We start from the raw sequence: 23520 nt of genomic DNA on the forward strand, positions 1-23520 counted from the left end.
CTCTCCTCTCTGTGCTTCTTTCATACAGCTTCCTGTACAACGTTTTAAAACGATTCTCACTTCTCTACAGAACTAGCCTTTCTAAATGTTGACAGCTTTAAGATATTTAATTTTTAACTCCCAGAATTCATCAGTTGGCCAACAACAATGTGAACTATTTGATCCATTCCCTGCCGGGGTGTAGATTTGTCATTCTTCTTGCATAGTTCTTACCACCAGAGAAAGAATTAAAGCAGCATTACTGAGAAAACAAGCAACAGTCTACAGTTGCCAGGTTTCTGCCAAGCTTTAGATCAAACATTGTTGAAGTTACAACTCCCCTAAAGCTCAGTAAAACTTGCTTCTGATGAAATGGGTATGTAAATGGATATCTGGCCTTGGCTGTTGCTCTTGTGCAAGTTTAGCAAATTCAATGGCTATCTTACATGTTCTAAAAAGGGAGAGTTAATGCATCACATAACGTTCAAGCATCACTGAGGCAAATATATGTGTTAACTCTTGTAAGTAGACAGAATTATCAAACTTGCTGGGATCCAGAAGATTCATGCTGCATTCTTGTGTCATTCCGATAGCCTTCTCTCCTCCCTCTCTCACATTTTTAGCTTTCAGAACTATAGAACTTCAGCCATTGATTTAACAAAGTGGAACTCTCTTTGCTGGATTTTAGAGATGTGCGTTTAAAAAGAAAATATAATAATGTATGTATAACCAGTTATGACCAAGAAGAACTGGTGGGAATAGTGCCCTTTTTAGGGCATTCTATTGCTTTAAAAGGAATATTATACCGCCTTTGAAAATAGAATGCATTTTAACTAGAGCAGCTTTTAGGATTGCACAATTGGTTTCCTAAAGTCATGTAAGTTCACTGTTAATGCTGAATCCTGATCTACACTAACCATGTATTTCTCAAAATATTTATATTATTTATATGATCAAGCAGATCATGCAAATTAGTCAAATGAGATAAATTGACAGTTGGTTTTAAACATGTTAGTGATATTGACACAGTTGACTAACATTTTAATGATATAAAACTACTCAGAAGCTACAACTGGTGCAAACATAGCAGTCATACAGCAGTGGAGGACTACTGGCTGGCTTCTAGTGCGGGTCATTACTTATAAAGCTTATAAATGGCATGCCACTGGGATATATCAGGAACTACTTTATGAAGTGGGATTCTGCTGATTCCCCAGTTTAAACTGTAGGAAGTTAAAACCCACCGCTCTCCTAGAAAAATGAAATATCCTGGGAAATATTAAAAAGGCAGAATATTATATTTCCCTGGGTGTGAAAAAAGAGAAACATGTTTTAAAGACAAAGTAGCTTTCTGCTGCTTCCTGTCCCTCCCCACTTTGCAAATGAGCCATTAAAGCCTGAGCTAGTCTACTCTACATAACAAAGGTAGGATTAGCCTTGCACAGAAACTCCCCACAAAGCACCTGGGGAAATTATATCTGCCAGCAAGGCAACCAAACCTGGACTCAAATCACAGCCTACAGAGTTGCCCCTGCATGGCCCCATGGAAGTCTGACAACCAATCAGAATACAAGATCAAGATCAAAGGCCAGAGAGGGCATAAAACCAGGGACTTTCAGCATCTCAGTCTCTTTCTTCTTCACCCAACATCTTGAAGCATGTGATTCCCCTTTCCTGTTCAGGAGCTCCAGCCATATGGATCCTGTCCACCATTAAATCATCTTTCCAAGCAGCCTCCATGTTTCCAGTGTCTTTCCCCCCACTTTGAACTGAACCCAGAAGGACATTTCTTCCAACAAAATATTGCATGAAAAGTGGTTAGACTCCGCTTTCTTTATAGAGAGCCCTGCACTGTAGAAGTTGCTGCTTCTTGAGACGTGTTTGACCCGGACTCTCTCTAAAGTTTTGGGTGAGTGTGGACAGCAATCTGACTTAGTCTTGATATTTATTGTTGAGATTGTTACATTCTTATCTGATTGTAGTACTCTTAAGACATAATTTTTGTGATGGGGCAATTTACAAATATTGTGAATAAAGATACCAGTGACATAAACTTAGATTTAACAGACATTTGGGTGTTGCAGGCCTTCTGGCTCCCCTAATAGTTTTGTATATTATGATTTTACTATATTTTCACCCATATATTATGCAATTTATCTGGCTGGAATCCTCTGCCAAATAGGTCCATGGTGTGATCCAAAATGTTACCATTCTGTGATAGGATCCATCTTTGCATTGTATTTTCCAGCTCCTGAGAATGGCTTTTGACAGGAGCAGCAGTAATACGAAATTTCATTTTACAATGAAATTGTAAAATGTGTGCTTGTGATTCATAAGAACAACTTACATAATCTATTGTATATGTTATGTTGTCATGACATAGAAGACATCTTTCCAGATTATGGATTATTCAAACCAAAGGCTCTTTGAGTTCAGTAGGATTTGCTTGAGGTATAGGACGGATATAGGTTGTTAGGGATTTATTTATTACATCTATATGCTGCTGATTTTACTGTCAAGCAACTCTGTGTGGCTTTATAGTCCAAATTTGATTTACAGTGCAAATCTGCATATACCTAAAAAAAGTCCCTGAAGTTAGAATAATTTTTAGTAACCTAGAGTTTTACCTTAATTAAATTGATTTACTGACAGTAAAAACATTTTAGAAGCACATTATTTAAATAGCCAGAATTTGAGAAGTTTTCTGATTATGAAAATCTGACACAAGTATTTACACAATTTATTAGAAATAAAACATACACTAGAAAAGGATGCAATGTATCTAGTCATTTGCTGCCAAGGTGTGGAAAAACCAGATTTCTTCATGTGTAGCAATTATAGTGCGGAGTGCATTGCAATTTACTGACCATCATTCAAAACAACAGATAGTTTGGGATTGTGAATCAAGTACCTTATTGCAGAACAAAAGGATATTTTCTTTGAAAAAATGAATTAGAAGAAAAGCTAAAGAAAAATATAAACTCTGTCATATAAAAAATCAGTCCTCTTTCCAATTCTCCCGCCCCTGAATTCACCCACTGGTGTTCATTTACTTCCATAGCACAGCCCTGAACATCCTTCAGAGTCAGTGGTTCTGCTGAGACAGTCAGCTGCACATAATTCACCATTCAATTTGCACTAAGCATAACTCTGTCCCTAATTAAGAAAAAAAAGCACCTGTTGTTTTTCAGGAATATACAAACATTACCACAGTTGTCTGTGCTCATTACAAAAAAACATTGTTAAAGCTTACAGCGCAGCATATTATTTACAAATCTCTACCAAGTACATTATTTTTGCTGGCACACTGTTAAAATTCAATTTGCAGTCACTTAAACATGTGAGCAGCTCATTCTGTGCCCTCCAGCACTAGCATCGGAAGAGCTGCAAGTGATGTTCTGTGCCCAGTGTCATAAATAGTCTTTCAATCCACATCTCACAGGAAAGGAATTAATTCTTCTTATGAAGAAACTTCATTTTATTTCCTAAAATGGCAAAATGGAAAAGGCTCCCATTATTATACGCATCAAAAATCAAACACATTTTTAAAAAAGTTACAGTTCCCAATGGGCAATCAGGTTCTAGCTGGTTAGTAAAAATAGATACTCCAGTTTAAGGATTCTTGTTTGTGTTATTTAGACTATATAATTCATTCTTAATAAAGAGCTTTTCTTTTAAACCCACCGATGTGGGTATACTGAGGAAGCCTCTAAAGCAGAATATACTTCATATAAGGACTTTTGCCTCTTTGTGTCATATGCATTACAAATCCAGTCTCCCAAATACAAATATTTCAAAGGCAAATTCCTTACCAAGGCCTCGTAGAAATTTATTTACTCCGCTTTGTTCAGTGTCTGGAAGTTCTTCCAAATACTGTTCAACCCTCTGTTCAAAAAGACCTGCAGAAAGAAGATCAAAGAGAAAGCGCTGGGTTTTGTTCAAGAAAAAGGAGGATCAACTCTTAAGAGTTTTTATTTCTGATGTAGCCCCACACCCAGCTTTTATGTTGTTCCACATTGTTTTCAAAGGCTTTTATTTCATTCTGCTATGTATAGAGTTGCATTTTTTTTTCTTTCATCCATGTTACAAACATTTTCTGCTTTCAGGATATATTTTTATTTTCTTAATACAATCATGCACATCCCATAAAATTCCAAGGAAAAGGGGTGGCGTTTTTTTTTTTTTTTTGGCTGAATTCAACATAATATAATAATACAATTGGACACCTTACAAGGCTTGCCTATTACAGAATATGTCCAGTTAATATGAAGTCTGAAGGCAATGCAATTTCTTCTGCACAGAGCCCCACTAAAATTAATTAAACATGTGAAAACTCTCTTTTGTGGATGATTCTTATAACTGGAAGAAGCTATGAGTGATTAGCTTTTAACAGATCACAAAAGATCTAAAGGCTTTGCCTTCATTTCATTATTTCACTGCTGGGATTTACAGTATTGTAGTTTCTCAATCTAGTGCCCTCCAGATGTTATGGATTACATGCCCCAACATCTCTTGAAACATTGCGACCAGGCTGGGAAATGCCGGCTATAATATACTTACAAACTGACTTTTGTAATAGAGTATCAGAGGGAATAAGGGATTTATAATATCTATTTATTAGACAATCACTATCCACAGAATACTTTTCTGTGTGTTCCTTCCCCATAGAGGCTCTGAAATCTAGCTATATTACTATAGGAATACTTGATAGACACACAAGTGCTTGTATTTTTCAGATTATGCTTTTTCATTGATTATGTTTACAATGTCTCAATGCCTGGGGGGCTGGAAGACGCACAAATTGTGTGCCTATTTGAAGACTACATTGCTTAACCTTTTTATATAATGAGCATAAATTGTGATTTTTCCAAAAGGCATCAGGAATCTTCCTATTTGTTTCCTTCTCTCATCTAGGCAGCAGATTGTTTCCAACCAGAAGGAACAACAATAAGCCATAACTGCACAGCCCAACAGATGGCATTGCTATATACGAAAGAATCTGACACTTCGTTAGCTGTAGTAAAGCTGGTTCAGGGTACACAAAGCTATAGAACTATACCAAGTGCAAACAGACAGTGCAGTTGTTAAAGGACAAAGGAAATTATCCTCTACATCTTAACTGCCCTGTTTTATGCTCCTTTTTAATTTACAAGGATCTAATACACAATTCCTCAAAGTGATTGATATTGATCCTATAGGGTCAATCTAAGAAGTCATTATTGTTAATATTATTATTTGTAGTGCTATTAGTTAAAATAGTGTTTAGTAAATATTTGGTGGTCAATGAATAGTTTGAAATTTCATGAAGGGTACATGAACTGAAGAGTTTGGAAACCCCTGATCTATCAGATATTTCATTTCCAAACTTATCTGCCAAACTGTATTCTGTGACTAGTTCCATTAGCTTGCTTGGAGCAATAAAGGTTTGCAGAAACCTAAGAAAGGTTTCTTCTCCAACTCCACCCCATACAATCTGCCAAATTGATAAGGTGATGCAAAATTTTTATTTATTCAATTGTTTTCATTGAGGCAATTACAATTTTTAAATGCAGAGTTGGGCTTTTCTCTCTTTTTAATTTTGTGAAGCCACTCGGTGTTGATTTTTGCAGGCTAGAGATTGAATGGATGGATGGATGGATGGAAGGAAGGAAAGCAGATGAACAGACAGTTAAAAAAACAAACTGCATAATTATGTATGGTGAAGGAGAGTAATGGGAAGTCCTGCCACCTGACTCTAAATCTACTTTTATACAACTGGAACACAGTTCTAAGTAATTCAGAAAATATATCATTTCTAAGAATTAATCCCCTTGTTGCATCCATATAAAGGCTACAAAACTAAATGCATCCATCACAGTAAGCTAGGAGTTACTTTACATTGTTTATTAGTAAATGCTGGTAAGCTATAATTGAAACCTAATCCAAAATAAAGCATATTATGGTTTAGTTGAATATATGAATGTACTAAAATACTTAAAATGCATACACAATGTCTTATCTGAACACAACACCCTTAAAAAGTAGGACAGAAGTTATATCTCTATGTTGTTAAGAAATAGCCATCTGGTGGAGTATGCATATGGGGTATGCATATGGCTGAAGTAGTTATACATGCCAAATGTTTTGCTCCATGGCTCTCTAGCAGTCTGAGAGGAAAAAGGCTAGTCTGCAGCTAATAAAACAGGGCTTACCTTTTGCCCTACATTTTCTCAGTTCTCTGTCTTGAATAAAGCCAGCAAACATCTGAGATTCCATAAAAACTTCTAAAAACCGACGGATACTTTTTGAAGCAACTGATTTGCGGAAGGCTTCCCTCTGGAACACTCGCTCAGCCTTATCATTTTGTGTTAGGAAAAGGGAATAGTGTCCAATGGTCTCCACAAAGAAACGGATGAAAACCTCTGATACTAATCCATTCAAGGTGTTACATTCTTCAAGAAAAAGCGGGAAAATATTTATTTGCCCTATTTGTACACAAAGAGCAATTTATACAAAACAAAGTTGTATTGTAGCAACACAATTAATACAAACACTCAGCCATCGCCGTTTTAGCCCCCAAATTCAGTCAAAAGACCAACTTGCAAGTAGCTAAGGGGAAGGGTGTTCCAAAGCAGAAGAAGCCCGTCTGAATTTATTTATTTTTCATATTTTTGAACCACCCATCTGCCTCAGAGCGGGGCTCTAATCTAATAGGGATGAACCATCAGAATTATCTCCCTGCAACCCCACAGTGAAATGCTGGATTGCATTCAAAATTATCTGTTTCCCTGCCCAATTGAAAGTAAATATATTTGCTTTTACGGGCTAAATTACTATGTTAGGAAAAGTAGTTTTCTTTATTATTAAAATAGAAGAAGCTGCATTATCTGAATAACTTTTACCATGCTTGTATATACCTAAAAATTGGTTTCCTAATCTGTTCCTCGCAGCCTTTTTCTCTTCCATTCTTGGTATTCTTCAGCTAAATATCTGGGGGGGCTGAATATTTTAACAGTGAGAAGGGACAACAATGTTAACTCAAGTATTTATCTTTTTTGAGAAACTCCTTCTCTCAAAGGATATTTCATAACAAAATTATTCCCTTTGTAGTTGACAATAAAAAGAAAAACATTTTATTTATTAAAAAGTATAAGATTTTAACAATCTAAACAAGCCTGAAAAATGTTGAAGTGATGAAATATGTCATGGCATATTGAATAAATGATGCAATTTTATACTTGCATCATGAGGGCTGCTGCGAATATATAATTTCAATCATTTTTTATGAGCAATGATACATATACTGTCACTTGCCACAATTCCCACATACATACAATTGCCCATAAATCCCATAATAAGTGCAAACACTGATTCACATTTTGCCCAAAATATTAGGGTTCAGTCCTGCAAGGATTTACTCTGTGCATGATACATGAACCACATTCATGAAACAAATCACAGTGACAAGCCCTACAAGTTAAAAGATGTAGTCATTCAGAGGCTAAGTAATATAAGAAAACATATAGTATATATTTTAATATTATCCTCCTTTAAAATATTTCTAACATGTGACATAATTTTGTTTTGCTAGGAAAGTTTGTTTGCATCAACAAAGCCAATTTATTTGAACTAAACACAGTTGCTCTTTTGCTTCCGTGGGGCCTTGTATAGCATCCAATCTTGAGCCGAGGTGGCGCAGTGGTTAAATGCAGCACTGCAGGCTACTTCAGCTGACTGCAGTTCTGCAGTTCGGCTGTTCAAATCTCACCGGCTCAGGGTTGACTCAGCCTTCCACCCTTCCGAGGTGGGTAAAATTAGGACCCGGATTGTTGTTGGGGGCAATATGCTGATCTGTAAACCGCTTAGAGGGGGCTGAAAGCCCTATGAAGCGGTATATGAGTCTAACTGCTATTGCTATTGCTATCTTGTAATTAAATTCTTACAACAAAGTAAATGAGCCAAAAAAGAGTCATGGAAATGATTTTTCAGAATGCCTGGGCCTAGATTTTCTGTTCAACCAATGATTAATTATCTGTATTTTGAAACATAATGAGAACAACCATTAAAGATTTCAACAAACTGTTTGTTACAGAACAGTGTACTTTTAATTATGAAAAAATAAAGATTTGTAATAAGGTGGTCAGTTTAAATACAGCTATCTTTGTTTCTCTCCTAGTGTCCAAGGACACATTATTCTCTCTTCCACAAAGATTCTGTTGTAAACAGGATTTCTTCCAAAACTGTCTTACCCTCATCTGATTCACTGTCTGAATCTTGGTTTATCAGATCATTTTTCCTCTCCAGGGCCTGCTCCAGAGCTGCTTGCAATTTCCGAGGCAAAAGTGTGTCTTCATCATCCATCTGAAGGGGGGGGAAGAGACTGCTAAGATTTCATTCTTCCTTTTATATTCATCTACTATCAAACATTTTTAGAATCAACTGTATTGCAAAATAAATACTAAACGCCTGTACATACTTAAAAGAATATAATGCATTTTAAGACTTATTTTTCTGCAAACGGGAATTTATAAAACATACTATTGGGAGGTGACAGCTATTCTGTAGCTCCTAAAATGTCATCCCTTCCAGGCCTATTACAATCTGCTCACCAAGTGGAAATCTTTTTATTCCTAGAATGACATCTAGGCAGAGGAAGAATGGGAGAACAAGTTGCTTCATGGAGCTTTTTTTTTCAAGAAGGATGAATACTGTAGGAACTCATAAGGAAGGCACAATTCTTTGGTAACAGTACTGTATTGGCTTCCAAGGGCATTGATTTGTATGGTGCTGTCATGAATTAATGGGATCAGATTTTCAGGTAAGTCTTCAATTTTGTTCCATATAACTATCTACTGTATAATAGGAATCACTAATACTGTCTTCTTTTGGGGGCAGATTTAAAACAAAACAAAACAGCAACAAAACTTCTGCAAGTCCATCTTCAAAAAGTGTTGTGAACGCTTCAAGGTCCCCGTCCCCCCCCCCCCCCCGGTCTCCATCTCTCCCTGTCACCCTCTCTCTCTCTTTCAACTGCCTGCCCAAGTCCCCACAGTTCTCTTGGCAGGGTTTGGAAGCCCTTGCCTCCTCCTTCCTAGGACTGAAGACAATGAATGGTCCAAAATCACCCAGTTGTGCCTAAGGTGAGACTAGAATTTATGGCTTCATGCAGGAAGGTTCAATGTCATCTCCTATTCTTTGTCCTGCACGTATCTTGCAAATAATGTGACAAGATAATCTAATGCCTCCACTATTGCACACTACACAATCTCTTCCCTGATTATGACTGCAGTGCAGCTAAGTACAAGCAAACACTGCTAAAGAATTCTTGTGTGCCGAATAAGGCAATTAAAAGACAAGATACACAGATTTTGCATTTTTCAATAAAAATTATTGAACACATATAAAACCATCACATTTTCTCATTCTCAGCTGGAAGGGAGGACATTTATAACTAAATCTTACAAATCTATTTTGTAAGTTATGAGGCACTTGTATACAAATAAATACAAAAATGAAAGACAAATGCAAATAATGTAACAGTACCTGTCTGATGAAACGATCAGACCCAAGGTTCACCATCAAGGCCTATAAGAATTGACACAAAAATCTTTTGATGATTAAAAGCATTTTGATGCTACCGAGTCTTGATCAATGAACAAAATTTCTACTTAATATCTTATAGCTCCAACGAATTTATAGCAGAAGCAGCCTAATCTTATGTACAGTGTACATTCAGGCCTGTCTGTGTGGTTCAGGGACGTGCAGTCACTAGAGGCAAGGGAGGCGGAGCCTCATGCCGGGGCAGTGGGTGGGCAGTGGCATCGGGGACGGCGGGGCACTTTGCATCACGGGAGCCGCCAAGTGCCTTTGCTGCAGACCCGGGCGCTTGGCTGCTCCCACGATGCAAATCCCCCCCCCCCCGCCGAGGCCGACCACTGCCCTGCTGAGCTGCTTCACAAAAGGATGCCCAGCTGAGCCTCACCAGGTATAAACCTCACCGCACGTCACTGGTGTGGTTACTAAGTCAAATAGAATGCCTTAAATAAAAATGAAAGCTTAAAGTTGTGTTCTAAGACAGCAAGTATAGTACAGTGTTATCCCAAACACTATTAGAATTACTTTCAGGAGGAAGTTTACATTTTAGCAGAGAATGTATGTCCAAAAAGGAGATACTGTGATCAAGAAAAGGAACACTTCATGGTAATTTCTATATTCAATTCATTGTATGTGTAAGCAACATGGTGATATTAATGTCTTAATTTTGAAACAGAAATCATTGAATCTGGAACCTATTCATATCTGAGAAGAACAGAAGGGAAGTATCTGTGTCAAGGAACATATATATGAAGCTCTCAGATGGGTCGGACAAAATGATATAGCTCTCCCTCAGGAATGATGTGGGGAAAAAACAACAACCTGATACACAGCTGACTCATGCAGCTTCTCCTAACAAACATTACCAAATCCTTTAAAGCACTCCACCAAATCTAATAACAAAGAAAGGTACTTTTTTATCTGGGGAAAAAGCTTGTCAAAGACAGCAATTTAATACATTTGAAAACAGAAGATTAAGAATACAAACGCTGCCTTACACAGATATTAGATAACACTGGCTCGGAATCAATCCTACCAAAACACGTATCCCCTGTTTTATAATATTTCATTATAAAATAACACCAGATACACCTGGTTGTCATTGATCCTGATTTTCCACACCAATAGCTACCGGTACTTCTTACATTTCAGTCCCTTTTCAACTACCTTCCATCGAACTTTCATTCCAAATTACAGCAAATCAATATATAGGCTTTTTCAAAGATTTTTTGAAAGACAAGTTGACAAAGTTCAAAGACTTTCACCCAAGATCTTCACTGGTATAATCTCCCCTTTCTTCTTGCCAATATATTATTTTACAATATTTTAATATTGCCCCAATTAAGCTTCTAGGTGGTGAACATTTTTTTAAATTGTCTTCAGGAGAAAAAATGAACAGAATCAATCAATATTCACCAAGTATTAAAAATCATCAAAAGGCCTCCTTCAAATAAAAGTTTTCAGAAGATTTCTAAATTCCATTAAAGGAGAAAAATGGATCTTCAGCGACATAGATGTTGGCATACTTATTTTCACCCTGGGAAGCTGCTTCAGTAGATTTGGAATCAGGAATCCCTCAGCCCAAGTAACCCCAGAGTTTGTCTTTAAAAAGAGCTATCAAAGAAATCTAACTAATGGCCAATACATAAAGCTTTTGATTTAAAAAAATCCGTTGAATTTATTGAAAACTTCTATTTCTATGTGAGCTATTGAATCCATTCTTACCTCTTCTACAGGTAGCTCCTTTAATTTGGGCAATGAGCTCGACAACAATCCAACCAAAAATGGAGTTGGGCAGCAGACAATGTCAATCATGGAAGATGGGAGGACGGGAATGAAGGTATGTTGCCATGAGAAGGGGTACAGTAAAGCCACTACAGCATGAGAACAACTGGAGAGGGTGCTGAGGAGAAATGAAATGATATTGTTATGTGCCATCTTCTACCTTTTTTCTTAATAAAACTCAAGAAAGACTATTCTATGTTTCTGTACTCCATGACATTTATAAGCATTGCATCCAAGATAAGTAATGTACAATAAGAACACTGATTAAAATGTATCAAATTTAAAAAATGGGATTATCCCCATTCAGAATTGACTTGATAACTTCTCTGTTAAGCACAGTGACCATATTTTGTTCAAAAAAATAAAGGACACACCTGAAAAAGGAGTATACCTGAAAGAGGTTGATATGGATAAAAAAATATTAAATGATAAAGGATTAAAAATGTTAATCCTAAAATGATTAATAGTAGATAAATTTTCAAGCAGTAAACAACCTAATTAAGTAACTACCAAAGAGAAAGAAACACCCCTAACCACAAGCTATTGTCCAGAAACCTTCCGAAGCACCTGAAGGCATTGACAGGAAAGAAGATCTGGTGCTATCAGAACTTGCCTCATATCGTGACCCGTCAGATGCGCGCCCAACAAAAGCGCACCAACAAAAGCGCACCAACAAAAGCGCAGCAAGAAACCCTCAACAATGTTGCCATGTGCCCAAATGTTTATCATATGACCATGCAGGCACTGCAACAACCAGCCCAGGTCATAACTGAAAGCGCTCCCACAAAAGAGCGCCGACAAAACCATGCCCACAAAAGCACGATTAGGGCTAAGGTAAGGGTTAGGGTTAGGTTTAGGTTTAGGGTTGTTACATTGTTTTCGTTGCTTTTTTAATGGCGCGCTTTCATCGGCGCGGTTTTGTCGGCATGCCATGTGGACCTCTCAAAAGCAGGAGAAAAATGACTGAAGGTAAGTGGTGTGCAGCAAGATCCTTGTAAGAACTGGATGATGGGGCCAATCTATCACTCCCAAAGGCTTGCATATCTTGGAGAATGGCATGAGGCGGTATTTCTCAGTGGTAGCGGTGGCGCTAGGGGTCACAAACAGGCCTGGGCCAATGGTAAGGCCCAGTGCTGTGGCCAATGTCGCTGTGCAGGTCAGCCTAGATTAGGGGGAGATAGGCAAACAGCAAACCTTCAATTTTAAGGTGGATATGTTGCCATGTGCCCAAATGTTTATCATATGACCATGCAGGCACTGCAACAACCAGCCCAGGTCATAACTGCTTTCTATCAACACCATTGTAACTTTGAATGGTCGTGGAGTGACTAGTCATTAAGCGAGGATTAACTTCTATATAAAACGAAGAGAAAACCCCACTCCCTTATAGTGCCAAAGATGCTACCTAGCCAAGTAATGAAATATCTGTAAGAAAACAGCCAAGCTCAGAAAGCACCAATGATTCAACAAGGCAACCCCAAGTTACATATATTCTACTGGTACCACATATATTGGCATTGAACACAAAAACACGCAAATGAGAGAAATTTGCATGCAGGCAAACCTCCACTAAGGAACAAATATTTTGTCCGCATCGATGCCTAAAACAGCGTTTCCTGTCCACCAGTCTAAGATACAAACCTCCAATAAACTGCACAGCTAAGTGGAAAATACTGGGCAAAAATGATACAGCTGACCGTTATGGATGTTAATCTCAGATTAAATTTGAACACACCATGGATAACTTCAGGGACAAAAATGAGCAACCCATTCCTTCTCCCAAAGAATGTTGTTTCATATTATTTTCTTAAGTAGAGTAACTGCTAATAAACTTGGCAGAAGGTTGCCATGTTTATTTATTAAATTTATATATCTCTGTCCAGAGCAACACTGGGCATTGTACAATGCACTTTTGTGCTTTAACAACTAATCTTTTCTAGTTTAAAGCAGAGTAAAATGTACCTTCCAAATGTCCTGCAATGGCTACTCTGTTAACATTTCTAATAGTCTGGCTACTGATATCTTTCTGACAATGTCTGGCAACTCTTCTTCCTTTATCCTTCAGCTTTTGTTCATGCACCATCTATCACTGCTTACCTTTGTCACACATCATCTAAAAGGACAACTTGTCTATGAGTCTATCTGGCCTGGAGACCAAAAGAATAAAAGTCTCCCCCTAGGCTGAATGCAGTTTTCCTTGATAGCATTTGTTTTTTTCAATTTTTTTATTTACCAAAGATAGAACAAAAAATGCTGTTTATTTGCAGAACATTTTCCAAAGAAAGGCACTTCAAACCACCACAAATTCAGAAATGCTTTTGTAGCCTTTCCAGAACCTACACTTTTAACTAGGACATCTCCTCAGTAGTTTCATATTCTGCAAGGCAAAAGTCATAAAAAATTTTCCCCAACCAGTCTTTAAGGAAGAAAAGAAAAAGAAAAGAACTTTTATCATATGTGCCCCCCCACCCTAATCTGGTTAACACTGGTTTCCAACAACAACAAAAGTATCAAACTATAGTTAACAAAATGTCCCAAATTAGTGATAGTGAGCAAATGTTTGAATCACAGTTAGGATTTATTTAAGCCAGATTTTAGTAAGAAGGGGTTGTAGGTGTATGGGTTTGCGCACAAATGCATCCACAATACTTGTTTCTAGTGTGAAAGCACACACACACAGACACACACACACACACACACACACACAAACACGTGTACTAACATCAGAACTTTTATTAGTTGAAATGCTGTCTTGTAATGAGTGATCCATTTACTGATATGCAAGGCCATAAAGTGACTCTAGATGGCATCAAACCTCTGTTTGGAATCTTTTTGCTGCCTCTGATCAAAAGTTATTCCTAAAGACTACACAGCAGAGAAGACACAAAACTATTTGCCCAGTACTAACTACAGGTGGGATCCCAGAGGAACATTTGGGGTCTCTTTTTGTCTGAACATTCTTAAAACACTTTTTTTTTACAGTAATCTGACTTCTCTAACAAAAATGTGTGTGCTATCAGATCTTTCTGCCTGTTGAAGCCATCACTGCTGCGTTGGCCATGGTTTCTTGCATCCTTTTTTCCTTTCAAGAGACAATATGGGAGAGTAAGCTGCAACAGATGCATAAGGCCTTTGACTGCTAACATTTGAAGCTCTCCATACAGAAGCGCATCAGACCATTAGGTGCCAAGGAATCAGAAATTTGGGATGTTTCCCAAATTTAGTGGCCATTGCACAATCTCTGTCTTATTCATTCAATATTATAAGGGATATAGATAGCTATGTGCTCCTTTTGTAATCATCACTTTTTCCTACCCCTTCCATCATTTTTCTGTCCAGAGAAAATGTTTTAGTAACAATAGCAGTCATCTATCTAGAAGTCCTGTAAACCCTGTGCCAATCCAATAAACCTAACAGGAGGGGAGAGAAGAGGCAGAAAGCCACCACTGGTAAAAAGCTGATTATTAGAAATTACAGTGCTTTGCATAGATTTTAGGAATTCTGCAACAAAACAACCCTCCACATATTAAATATAATAATGCCAGTACTACTCTCTTTCACACATATCCAGGCCGTAATATATGTGTGAAACTGAGTATGAACTAACTTGGCTAAATCAGTATTGTTTAGGAAAATGACTGTTTTAACAATCAGATATTAAGCTGTTTTTCTGAGTAAAAAGACCAGCTTTTCACAGTGACAGGAAAGGTAGCACTAGATGTCTCTTTCCACTCTAGGCACAGTTGGAAAGAAAAACTTTAAGGGCTCTCCAACAATCCAGAAGGAAGGGCACTCTGGTTTGGAATATTAGCTGTACTTCTTCCAGGCACTTTCTTGAAAAAAATCTTTAAGCAGATATTTGGCTGACATGTTTATTCACATTGCAAATTCTCTTCTTCATTTATAATTTGGTTTGCCATCATTGTATTCCATTTGATAGTGAATTTATTCCCTTTTAAAAATGTTTTTTTGGTGTGTGATGATAGTTTAAAATTATCACCTTGACTATATTTATACCTTGGTTTCCTATTTCAAAATTAAAGAAAAAACAAATATCACATACTCCTCTCTTTATCCCATATAAAGGTAATCCTCCACATATTATAGCAATTGGGACCTGAATTTTCATCGCTAAGCAATGTAGTTGTAAAGCAAACTGCATTGCTTAATGACGGCAATCTCTGCCGTCCTGGTTGCCACTTGTTAAATGAATCATATGGCCAGAGGGGTGCTAGGACAGCTGGAATTCTAAGGACTTCAATAATTTTGAACAGTCACTGAATGGAATGGTCGTAGGCCAAGGACTACTTTTATGAGTAATCTAGAATTGCCACATAACAGCTCATAGTTGGGGGACAGCTTCTTAGTTCAGGAGCTTTCTTTTTGTGTGAAATTCCTTATGCTTCAAAGATTGCTGTTTACTCTCATTCTTTTGGATTGGGTGAAATACTGCAATAAATGTATTGCTATATATTCAGGAAGAAATATTCTGTTTGACGTGCAATCTGTTTGACTCTTCCAATCTTGCAATTCCTGACGCACATGGGAACTTTAAAGTGTATAGGAGACAATCTTAGACAAAGGACTTTTCCCAATTGCAGATGAAATCCCAACATTTTTGGAATGAATTCAGTTCCACAGAGGGCTTTTGGTCAAGGCAGCTGACAATCATGATTAATGCAGCCTCCTTATCAAACATTTCCCTTTCAGAAGTGTTATCTAGCATGTGAGGCTTTGCCCTTGACTTTTATCTTGCTCAATAGAATATAAAGAATTTTCCCACCCTGAAAAAGCAAACAATGCTCTGATTCAGAAAAGAAAAATAGGACAGGCTTGAGATTTTCAAGCACAATTTTTTACTTTTAATAACAGTGTAGCTGATCAACTAAAAAAAATAAATGAAGCTAAAACAAAAGCCAAATCTAAAAATGAGAACACAAACATTCCTCTAGTTTCTATAAAACCTCCTTTTCTAGTTGCACTCTTCGAGAAAGCAGAACTATGAGGAAATTATACACACAAATATACACCATTCTCTCTCATGTGCAGTTCCCACGCTTGGGCCCATTCTCCTGAGATCTGCCTCACTGAGAAACTGCGGGTAGTAATAACTGGTTAGTTATATTTGATTTTAACTGCTACAGCAATAGTAACAAAAAGATATTGTAGTAAAATGTAGTAAAATCAGGCATTTAAACTTTACTAGATTTGATATGGCAGAGGCTTCCAAAGATGAGAAAGAAGGCCTGATACAGCAAATGTCACTATCAGATACTCAATTTGTCTTTGCTGTGATTTTTTTAAAAAAAGAAAGGGCGGGGGACAGGTTGGCTTGATTCAAACAATCAGAATAGATTTCTAAATGGCTCCTTACATATTTGAATTGTTTTGTCTTTGTGTGTGTGTGTGTGTGTGTGTGTGTGTGTGTGTGTGTACTAAGTATTGTATACTAAGTATTAGTATTGTGTCTCATACTAAGCCAAGGACAGATAATAGTCTCACCCTACAATCAAGCTGGGAATTCCTGGGATTCCATTCCCAAGACCCATTGAGGACACCAACTTGGACATGGCTGATATAGGTCTTTATGTGGATTGTCATATTCGGGAGGAGGGGGGAATCCTGACTTATCTCTTCAACCAATAGGGCTGTCATCTGCCTCATCTGCCTTTCCTAATCATACTACATCCACAGATATTATAGATGAATTGAAAGTAATAGCAATAGCAATAGCAGTTAGACTTATATACCGCTTCATAGGGCTTTCATCCCTCTCTAAGCAGTTTACAGAGTCAGCATATTGCCCCCAACAACAATCCGGGTCCTCATTTTACCCACCTCGGAAGGATGGAAGGCTGAGTCAACCTTGAGCTGGTGAGATTTGAACAGCCGAACTGCAGTCAGCTGAAGTAGCCTGCAGTGCTGCATTTAACCACTCCGCCACCTCGGCTCTTAAAACTGATAACTACAGGTAGTCAATGACTTACAGCCATTTGTTTAGTGACCATTCAAAGTTACAATAGCAGTGGAAAAAGTGACTTACCTCCAGTCCTCAAGCAGCAATCCATGGTCACGTAATCGCAATTTGGGCACTTGGCAATTAGCTTATGATAATTGCAGAGAACCAGGGTCACTTACTCGGCATTTGCAACCTTCCCAGCTGGCTCCCAACAAGCAACGTCAATGGAGGAAGCTGGATTCCTTGATGACTGTGTGATGCACTTAACAACTAAAGCGATTCACTTAATGACTGTGACTATAGCAAAAAAAAGTTTTAAAATTGGGCATGACTCGCTTAACCAAATGTCTTGCTTAGCAACAGGAATTCTGGTCCCAATTGTGGTTGTAAATTGAGGACTATCTAAATGTATATGAAGAACTGAACTGCCAATAGAATTTCTTATGTAAGAAAACTCAGAGTGGTTAAGTGTAGCACTAATCATTGAAAAAAATCAAACATGTTAATACATAGAAATAATTTTAGAAAACATTTATCTTTTGAATGGAGACAAATATTATAAAGAAGCATAATTTTATAGGAACTACAAGTGAATATGATGATAGATCCTCATTAATCTGTATTAATTTATCCAACAGATTTGATGTGCCACATAAAAGAAGGTTATGTCTCAGAATTGGCTAAATGAGTATGTACAATCTCAAAATGTTCTTGTTTCAGCTTGAACCAGTGTGCACCACAGTTGGATTCTTGGTCAGAATACAATCAACTGTTGCTAGAAAATCATGATCTCAGTTTAATCATACATAAAGCTCTACTAAAAACAATGCTACCTAAGAAAACAAGAGAACACTGCAGAAAAAGTGCCACAGCAACATTGTGAAAAGTTAAAAAAATATTATGATGTAGACATAATATATGTGGACTTCTCACAAAGAACTCCCTATCATTCTGATCAGCAGATATGGGGAAAATGCATAACAGGAAGTGTACTTCATCTGTGGAATGATGGATAGTGAGCTCTCCTTCACTGGTTACATTTAAGCAGAGGTTGGGGAGCTATCTATAATGGATTATTTAATTTGGATGGTTTCTGTACTGAGCAGGAGATTTGACTCAATTGCCGTATTTTTTGGAGTATAAGACGCAGCAAGGTTTTGAAGAGGCAAATAAAAAAAAAGTTTTTTCACTCTGCAAACCTCCCCAAAATGGCCCGTTTTTCACAAAAACTGGCCTGTTTTTCCCCCAAAAAAGGCATGAATAGCCTTTAGGGGACTTGCAGAGTGATCCTGGGGGGTAGGGATACCCAAAAACGAGCAAAAAACATTCCATTGTTTGCAAAAATGGGCCCGTTTTTCGTAAAAAAAAAGTGGGGGCAGGAAGCTTATAGAGTGCTCCTGGAGCCTGAAGGAGTAAAATTGAGCAAAAAATAGGGTGTTTTCCCATTTCTGCCCTCCCCAGCCCCCAGGAACTCTCTAAAAGCTTCCTGCCCCCCCTTTTTTAAATGAAAAACGGGCCTGTTTTTGCAAAAAATGGAATGTTTTTTGCTCGTTTTTGGGTATCTGCATGGCCATTTTGGTGAAGAGGGTGGGGTTTTGGTATTCAGTGTATAAGACACACCCAGATTTTCAGCCTCTTTTTTGAGTGTTTTATACTCCAAAAAATATGGTACCTAAATGAACTGTCCAATCCTCTAGTTCTATTGTCTATGATCTGCTACAACTATATTTATATTTTGAACAGTACTTAAAATTTCTAGTCATGCCAGCAAGAACCCTGTCAAGCCCGGTCTTTCACAATAAGGAGGAATTTTCTTAACATTATAATCCAAGAGGGATTCCAAATGAGATTATGTAATTGACAAGACATTTAGCATATACCAATGTGCTCCGAAAACAACATAGAGCTAAATGGTGTTCTGAAGATAGAAAGACCGATGATCTAATTTCTCCTGGGACATGGAAATTGAAACTATGGGATATTTTTGCCCTTCGTCAAAATGGAGAAAATACATGCCATGCATAGTTCCTTACAACATTTGTTCCTCTCAGAAATATCAAAATAAGAACATGAGCCATTGTTGCTCTTTATCCATTAAATAAAATTTCCAGTGGAAAAAAAATACAAAGTGAATAGTTGTGACCATGAGAAAAGTTTCCAAATTGCAGAATACACTAGCACATGAATCCTGGAACAATAGTTACATTCAAAGTCAACAAAGTAAAGGCACAAATTAGTAGGAGTAGCTCGCACAAAAGGTGATATTTTACATACAACCCTCAGAAATATTTAAAGGATAAAAGTTTCAGGCACATGAAATAAACTGAGTTGGAAGCTGAGACATGCATTTTATGGATTAAAATAAGCATTTTTATTTATTTTTGTGCCTTAAATATGCAGTCAGTAGCCGAGCTGGCGGTTGAGTTCCCCAGGCTTATAGTGCTGGGGGATTTCAACCTGCCGTCGCTCGGCGAACGCTCTGATAGAGCACGGGAGTTCATGGCTTCCATGACAGCCATGGACTTGACCCAAGTAATTCAAGGTCTGACTCATACAGCGGGTCACACGCTCGACCTTGTGTTTCTTTCAGGGCAGTGGAGATGTGATCTTGGGTTGAGGGGCATTAAGATCTTGCCCCTGTCATGGTCAGATCACTTCCTGGTGAGGCTTGACTTTCGGAAACCAATCTCCCACTGTAGGGAGGTGGAACCGATTAGGTGGTTCCGTCCCAGGCGCCTGATGGACCCTATGGGATTTCAGATGGCACTTGGGGAGATACCTGACTCTCTGGCCCGCAGTCCGGCGGAGTCCTTGGTCGCTGCTTGGAATATAGCGGTGGCGGAGGCTCTAAACCAGATTGCGCCTTTACAGCCTCTCCACCGCAGTGGATCCAGGAGGGCTCCTTGGTTTACCGAGGAACTCCGGGAGATGAAGCGCCAAAAGAGATGCCTAGAGCGACGATGGAGGGCTAGTAACTCTGAATCCGACCGAACACAATTAAGAGCCTTTGTTAGGACTTATCTAGTGGTGATACGGGCGGCAAAATGTGTGCATTTTTCCGCTCTTATCGCATCCGCAGAATCGCGCCCAGCCGCCCTGTTTAGGATAGCCCGCTCCCTCTTGAAAGGGAGGGATGCGGACGAACCTCTACAGGGTAGAGCTGAGGAATTTGTTCAGTTTCTGTCAGATAAAATCACTCGGATTCGGACGGACCTGGACTCCACTTGGACGGTACCAGCCGAGGTGCCGGGGGAAGGTCCTGATCGTATTTTATGGAGCGAGTTTCAACTTGTCGCTCATGAGGAAGTGGACAAGGCCATGGGAGCGGTGAGCGCCTTCACCTGTTTACTGGATCCGTGTCCCTCCCGGCTGGTCTCAGCCAGCAGGGAAGTGACGCGTGGCTGGCTCCAGGGGATTATTAACACCTCTCTTCAGGAGGGATCCTTCCCGCACCCCCTATGGGTTGCGGTGGTGAGACCCCTCCTCAAGAAACCTTCCCTGGATCCAGCCATTTTAAACAACTACCATCCAGTCTCCAACCTCCCATTCGTGGGGAAGGTTGTTGAGAAGGTGGTGGCCTTTTAACTCCGATGGACCTTGGAGGAAACCGATTATCTGGATCCCTTTCAGTCGGGTTTCAGGCCTGGTTATGGCACCGAAACTGCTTTGGTCACGCTGACCAATGATCTCTGGCGGGCCAGGGATAGAGGTCACTCCTCTATCCTAGTGCTTCTTGACCTCTCAGCGGCCTTCGATACCATCGACCATGGTATCCTTCTGCGCCGATTACGGGAGGTGGGAGTGGGAGGCACCGTCCTAAGGTGATTCTCCTCCTACCTCTTGGACAGGTCGCAGTCGGTGTTGGTTGGGGGACAGAGATTGACCCCTAGGCCCCTCAAATATGGGGTGCTGCAGGGTTCGGTCCTGTCCCCCCTCCTGTTCAATATCTACATGAAGCCGCTGGGTGAGATCATACGCCGGCACGGGATTAAATATCATCAATATGCGGACGATACACAATTGTATCTGTCCGCCCCGTGCCAACTCAGTGAAGCGGTAGAAGTGATGTGCCAGTGCCTGGAGGCTGTCAGGGTCTGGATGGGAGCGAACAAGCTTGCACTCAATCCAGACAAGACCGAGTGGCTATTGATGTTGCCTCCCAAGGATGGTCCTGACATTCCACCCCTTAGCCTGGGGGGTGAAATTATTCACCCCTCGGAGAGGGCCCGCAATCTGGGTGTCCTCCTGGATCCACAGCTGATGTTAGAACACCATTTGTCGGCTGTGACCAGGGGGGCCTTTGCCCAGGTTCGCCTGGTGCACCAGTTGCGGCCCTATTTGGACTGGGAGGCACTTCGAATGGTCACCCACACCCTCGTCACCTCAAGACTGGATTACTGTAACGCACTCTACATGGGGCTGCCCCTGAAGAATGTCTGAAGACTACAGCTGGTCCAGAATGCAGCCACGCGAGCAATAATGGGTGTACCTAGGTACACCCATGTTACACCTATCCTCCGCGAGCTGCACTGGCTTCCCATTGGTCTCTGGACCTACTTCAAGGTGCTAGTCGTTACTTTTAAAACCCTACATGGTATTGGACCTGGCTACCTGAGAGATCGTCTCCTGCCATTTACCTCCCAATGACCAATAAGATCACACAGGTTGGGCCTCCTCCGGGTCCCGTCGACTGGTCAATGCTGGCTGGCGGCTCCCCGTGGGAGGGCCTTCTCTGTAGCTGCACCAGCCTTGTGGAACGGACTGCCTGCAGAGATCTGGACCCTCACCACTCTCCTGGCCTTTCGTAAAGCAACCTGGCTGTTCCGGCAGGCCTGGGGCTGTTGATTAATTTCCAGCCCCACTTGATGGAATGGATGTTGCGTTGATTTTAATTCTGTATTTTTTAAATATTTTAAATGTTTTTATATTGTTGTAAGCCGCCCAGAGTCCCTAGGGAGTGGGCGGCATACAAATCCTATTAAATTTGAAATTTAGCATGAGGGTCTGTGTGACAAAGAGAGTTATGCAATCCTGGTGATGGCTGGTGGGTTGATGGGCGCTCCCTGTGCCTTACTAACTTTTTAATTTATAAATGTTAATCATGTTTTTTAACTGTGTTCTTAACTGAGCTTTTTTGTCATGTTTTTGTATTATTTTATGATGCTATTGGTATACTACCGAGAGTCACTTAGGTGAGATGGGCAGTGCAGAAATTTGATAAATAAAGAAAAACTATTTTGCAGTATTAAAGATTGTTTACAGACCACAATGCAAACATTTGGCACAGACCACGCTTTGCTCTGGTTCACATACAGTTGCCATAATGTCATTTAGTAGCCCACAATACAACTTGCTAATTAATCCAATATCAGTCCGGAGATTTGGAACCATGGTTTGAAATGTTCTTAATGAGTCCACCCTTTCTGTAGTTCTTATTGGGTCACTGATGAGCTGACATCCATAACTAGTGTGCTACATCTACCTTGGTAAAATATGAAACTATGCAAACCTTGCTTGAAAGCCTGTTTTTTTTCCCCTTACAACATTATATTTGTAATAGAGTCTTATTTTGGATTTGGGAAGAATGTGTTTGATGGGGCAAACGTTCATTATCATTATCTTAGTGTGCTTGGTGTGGATATAGAGTTTGGGCAAAAGTCCTGAGGTAATACAACATTGAAATAACCAAAAATAATATAGTACAGTCCTATATTATCTTCTCAGAATTATCCCTTGGCATACAGTGTAGTTTACTCCCAAATAAACTGCCTTGTAACCAGTCTCTGCAGTGAGTTCATTTTTTATTATTTTTTTGAACTTTTTAAGAAATTGCTCCTCCTTGCATTTGTAGCAAAAGGCTTTGATCAAAATCTTAAGTCTGCACAGCAGGCCAAAGTGGTCCCAGTTTAATTATATGTTGACATGATTGTGGCAAATGACCTTTCTGACAAAATGCAGAACACAAACAACTTTTGAATGATAAAGCTGAAGTTGGGAGCACAACATGAGAAGGAATTGCATTCTTTCCACATCACATCAGCCAATTATCAGATATCTACTTGTACAAAACTGTTTTAACTATGGTTACAATGTAAAGAATAACTTTTTAACTATTCATCCTTTTACCAAATATTTTTTCCCATGAATGCAAGCCAATATAAATCTTGTGTCAAAAAGACATGAGTCATGCTTATGGATTTATCTTGTTGGGGCATTGTGTATGA

General features: G+C 39.2%; 1 protein-coding gene and 1 long non-coding RNA gene across 3 annotated transcripts in view; one reads left to right on the forward strand and one right to left on the reverse strand.

Moving 5' to 3' along the window:
• Nucleotides 1–2698: 2698 nt before the first annotated feature.
• Nucleotides 2699–23520, reverse strand: part of DENND2B (DENN domain containing 2B) — a 151193-nt gene continuing 130371 nt past the window's right edge. For both annotated transcript variants that reach the window (XM_032222938.1, XM_032222930.1), the window contains 6 exons: nucleotides 11278–11455; nucleotides 9502–9543; nucleotides 8208–8319; nucleotides 6171–6410; nucleotides 3792–3878; nucleotides 2699–3464 (listed from right to left, as the gene is read on the reverse strand). In XM_032222938.1, the coding sequence (XP_032078829.1) occupies nucleotides 3430–3464; nucleotides 3792–3878; nucleotides 6171–6410; nucleotides 8208–8319; nucleotides 9502–9543; nucleotides 11278–11455 (694 nt within the window). In that variant the 3' untranslated portion in view covers nucleotides 2699–3429. The remainder of the gene's footprint in view (nucleotides 3465–3791; nucleotides 3879–6170; nucleotides 6411–8207; nucleotides 8320–9501; nucleotides 9544–11277; nucleotides 11456–23520) is intronic.
• LOC116512458 lies at nucleotides 11462–17044 on the forward strand. Its single transcript, XR_004255886.1, has 2 exons — nucleotides 11462–12099; nucleotides 12613–17044. It is a non-coding gene; the product is annotated as an uncharacterized LOC116512458 (long non-coding RNA).

The sequence above is a fragment of the Thamnophis elegans genome, chromosome 1 (assembly GCF_009769535.1).
Source record: "Thamnophis elegans isolate rThaEle1 chromosome 1, rThaEle1.pri, whole genome shotgun sequence".
Taxonomy (NCBI): Eukaryota; Metazoa; Chordata; class Lepidosauria; order Squamata; family Colubridae; genus Thamnophis; species Thamnophis elegans.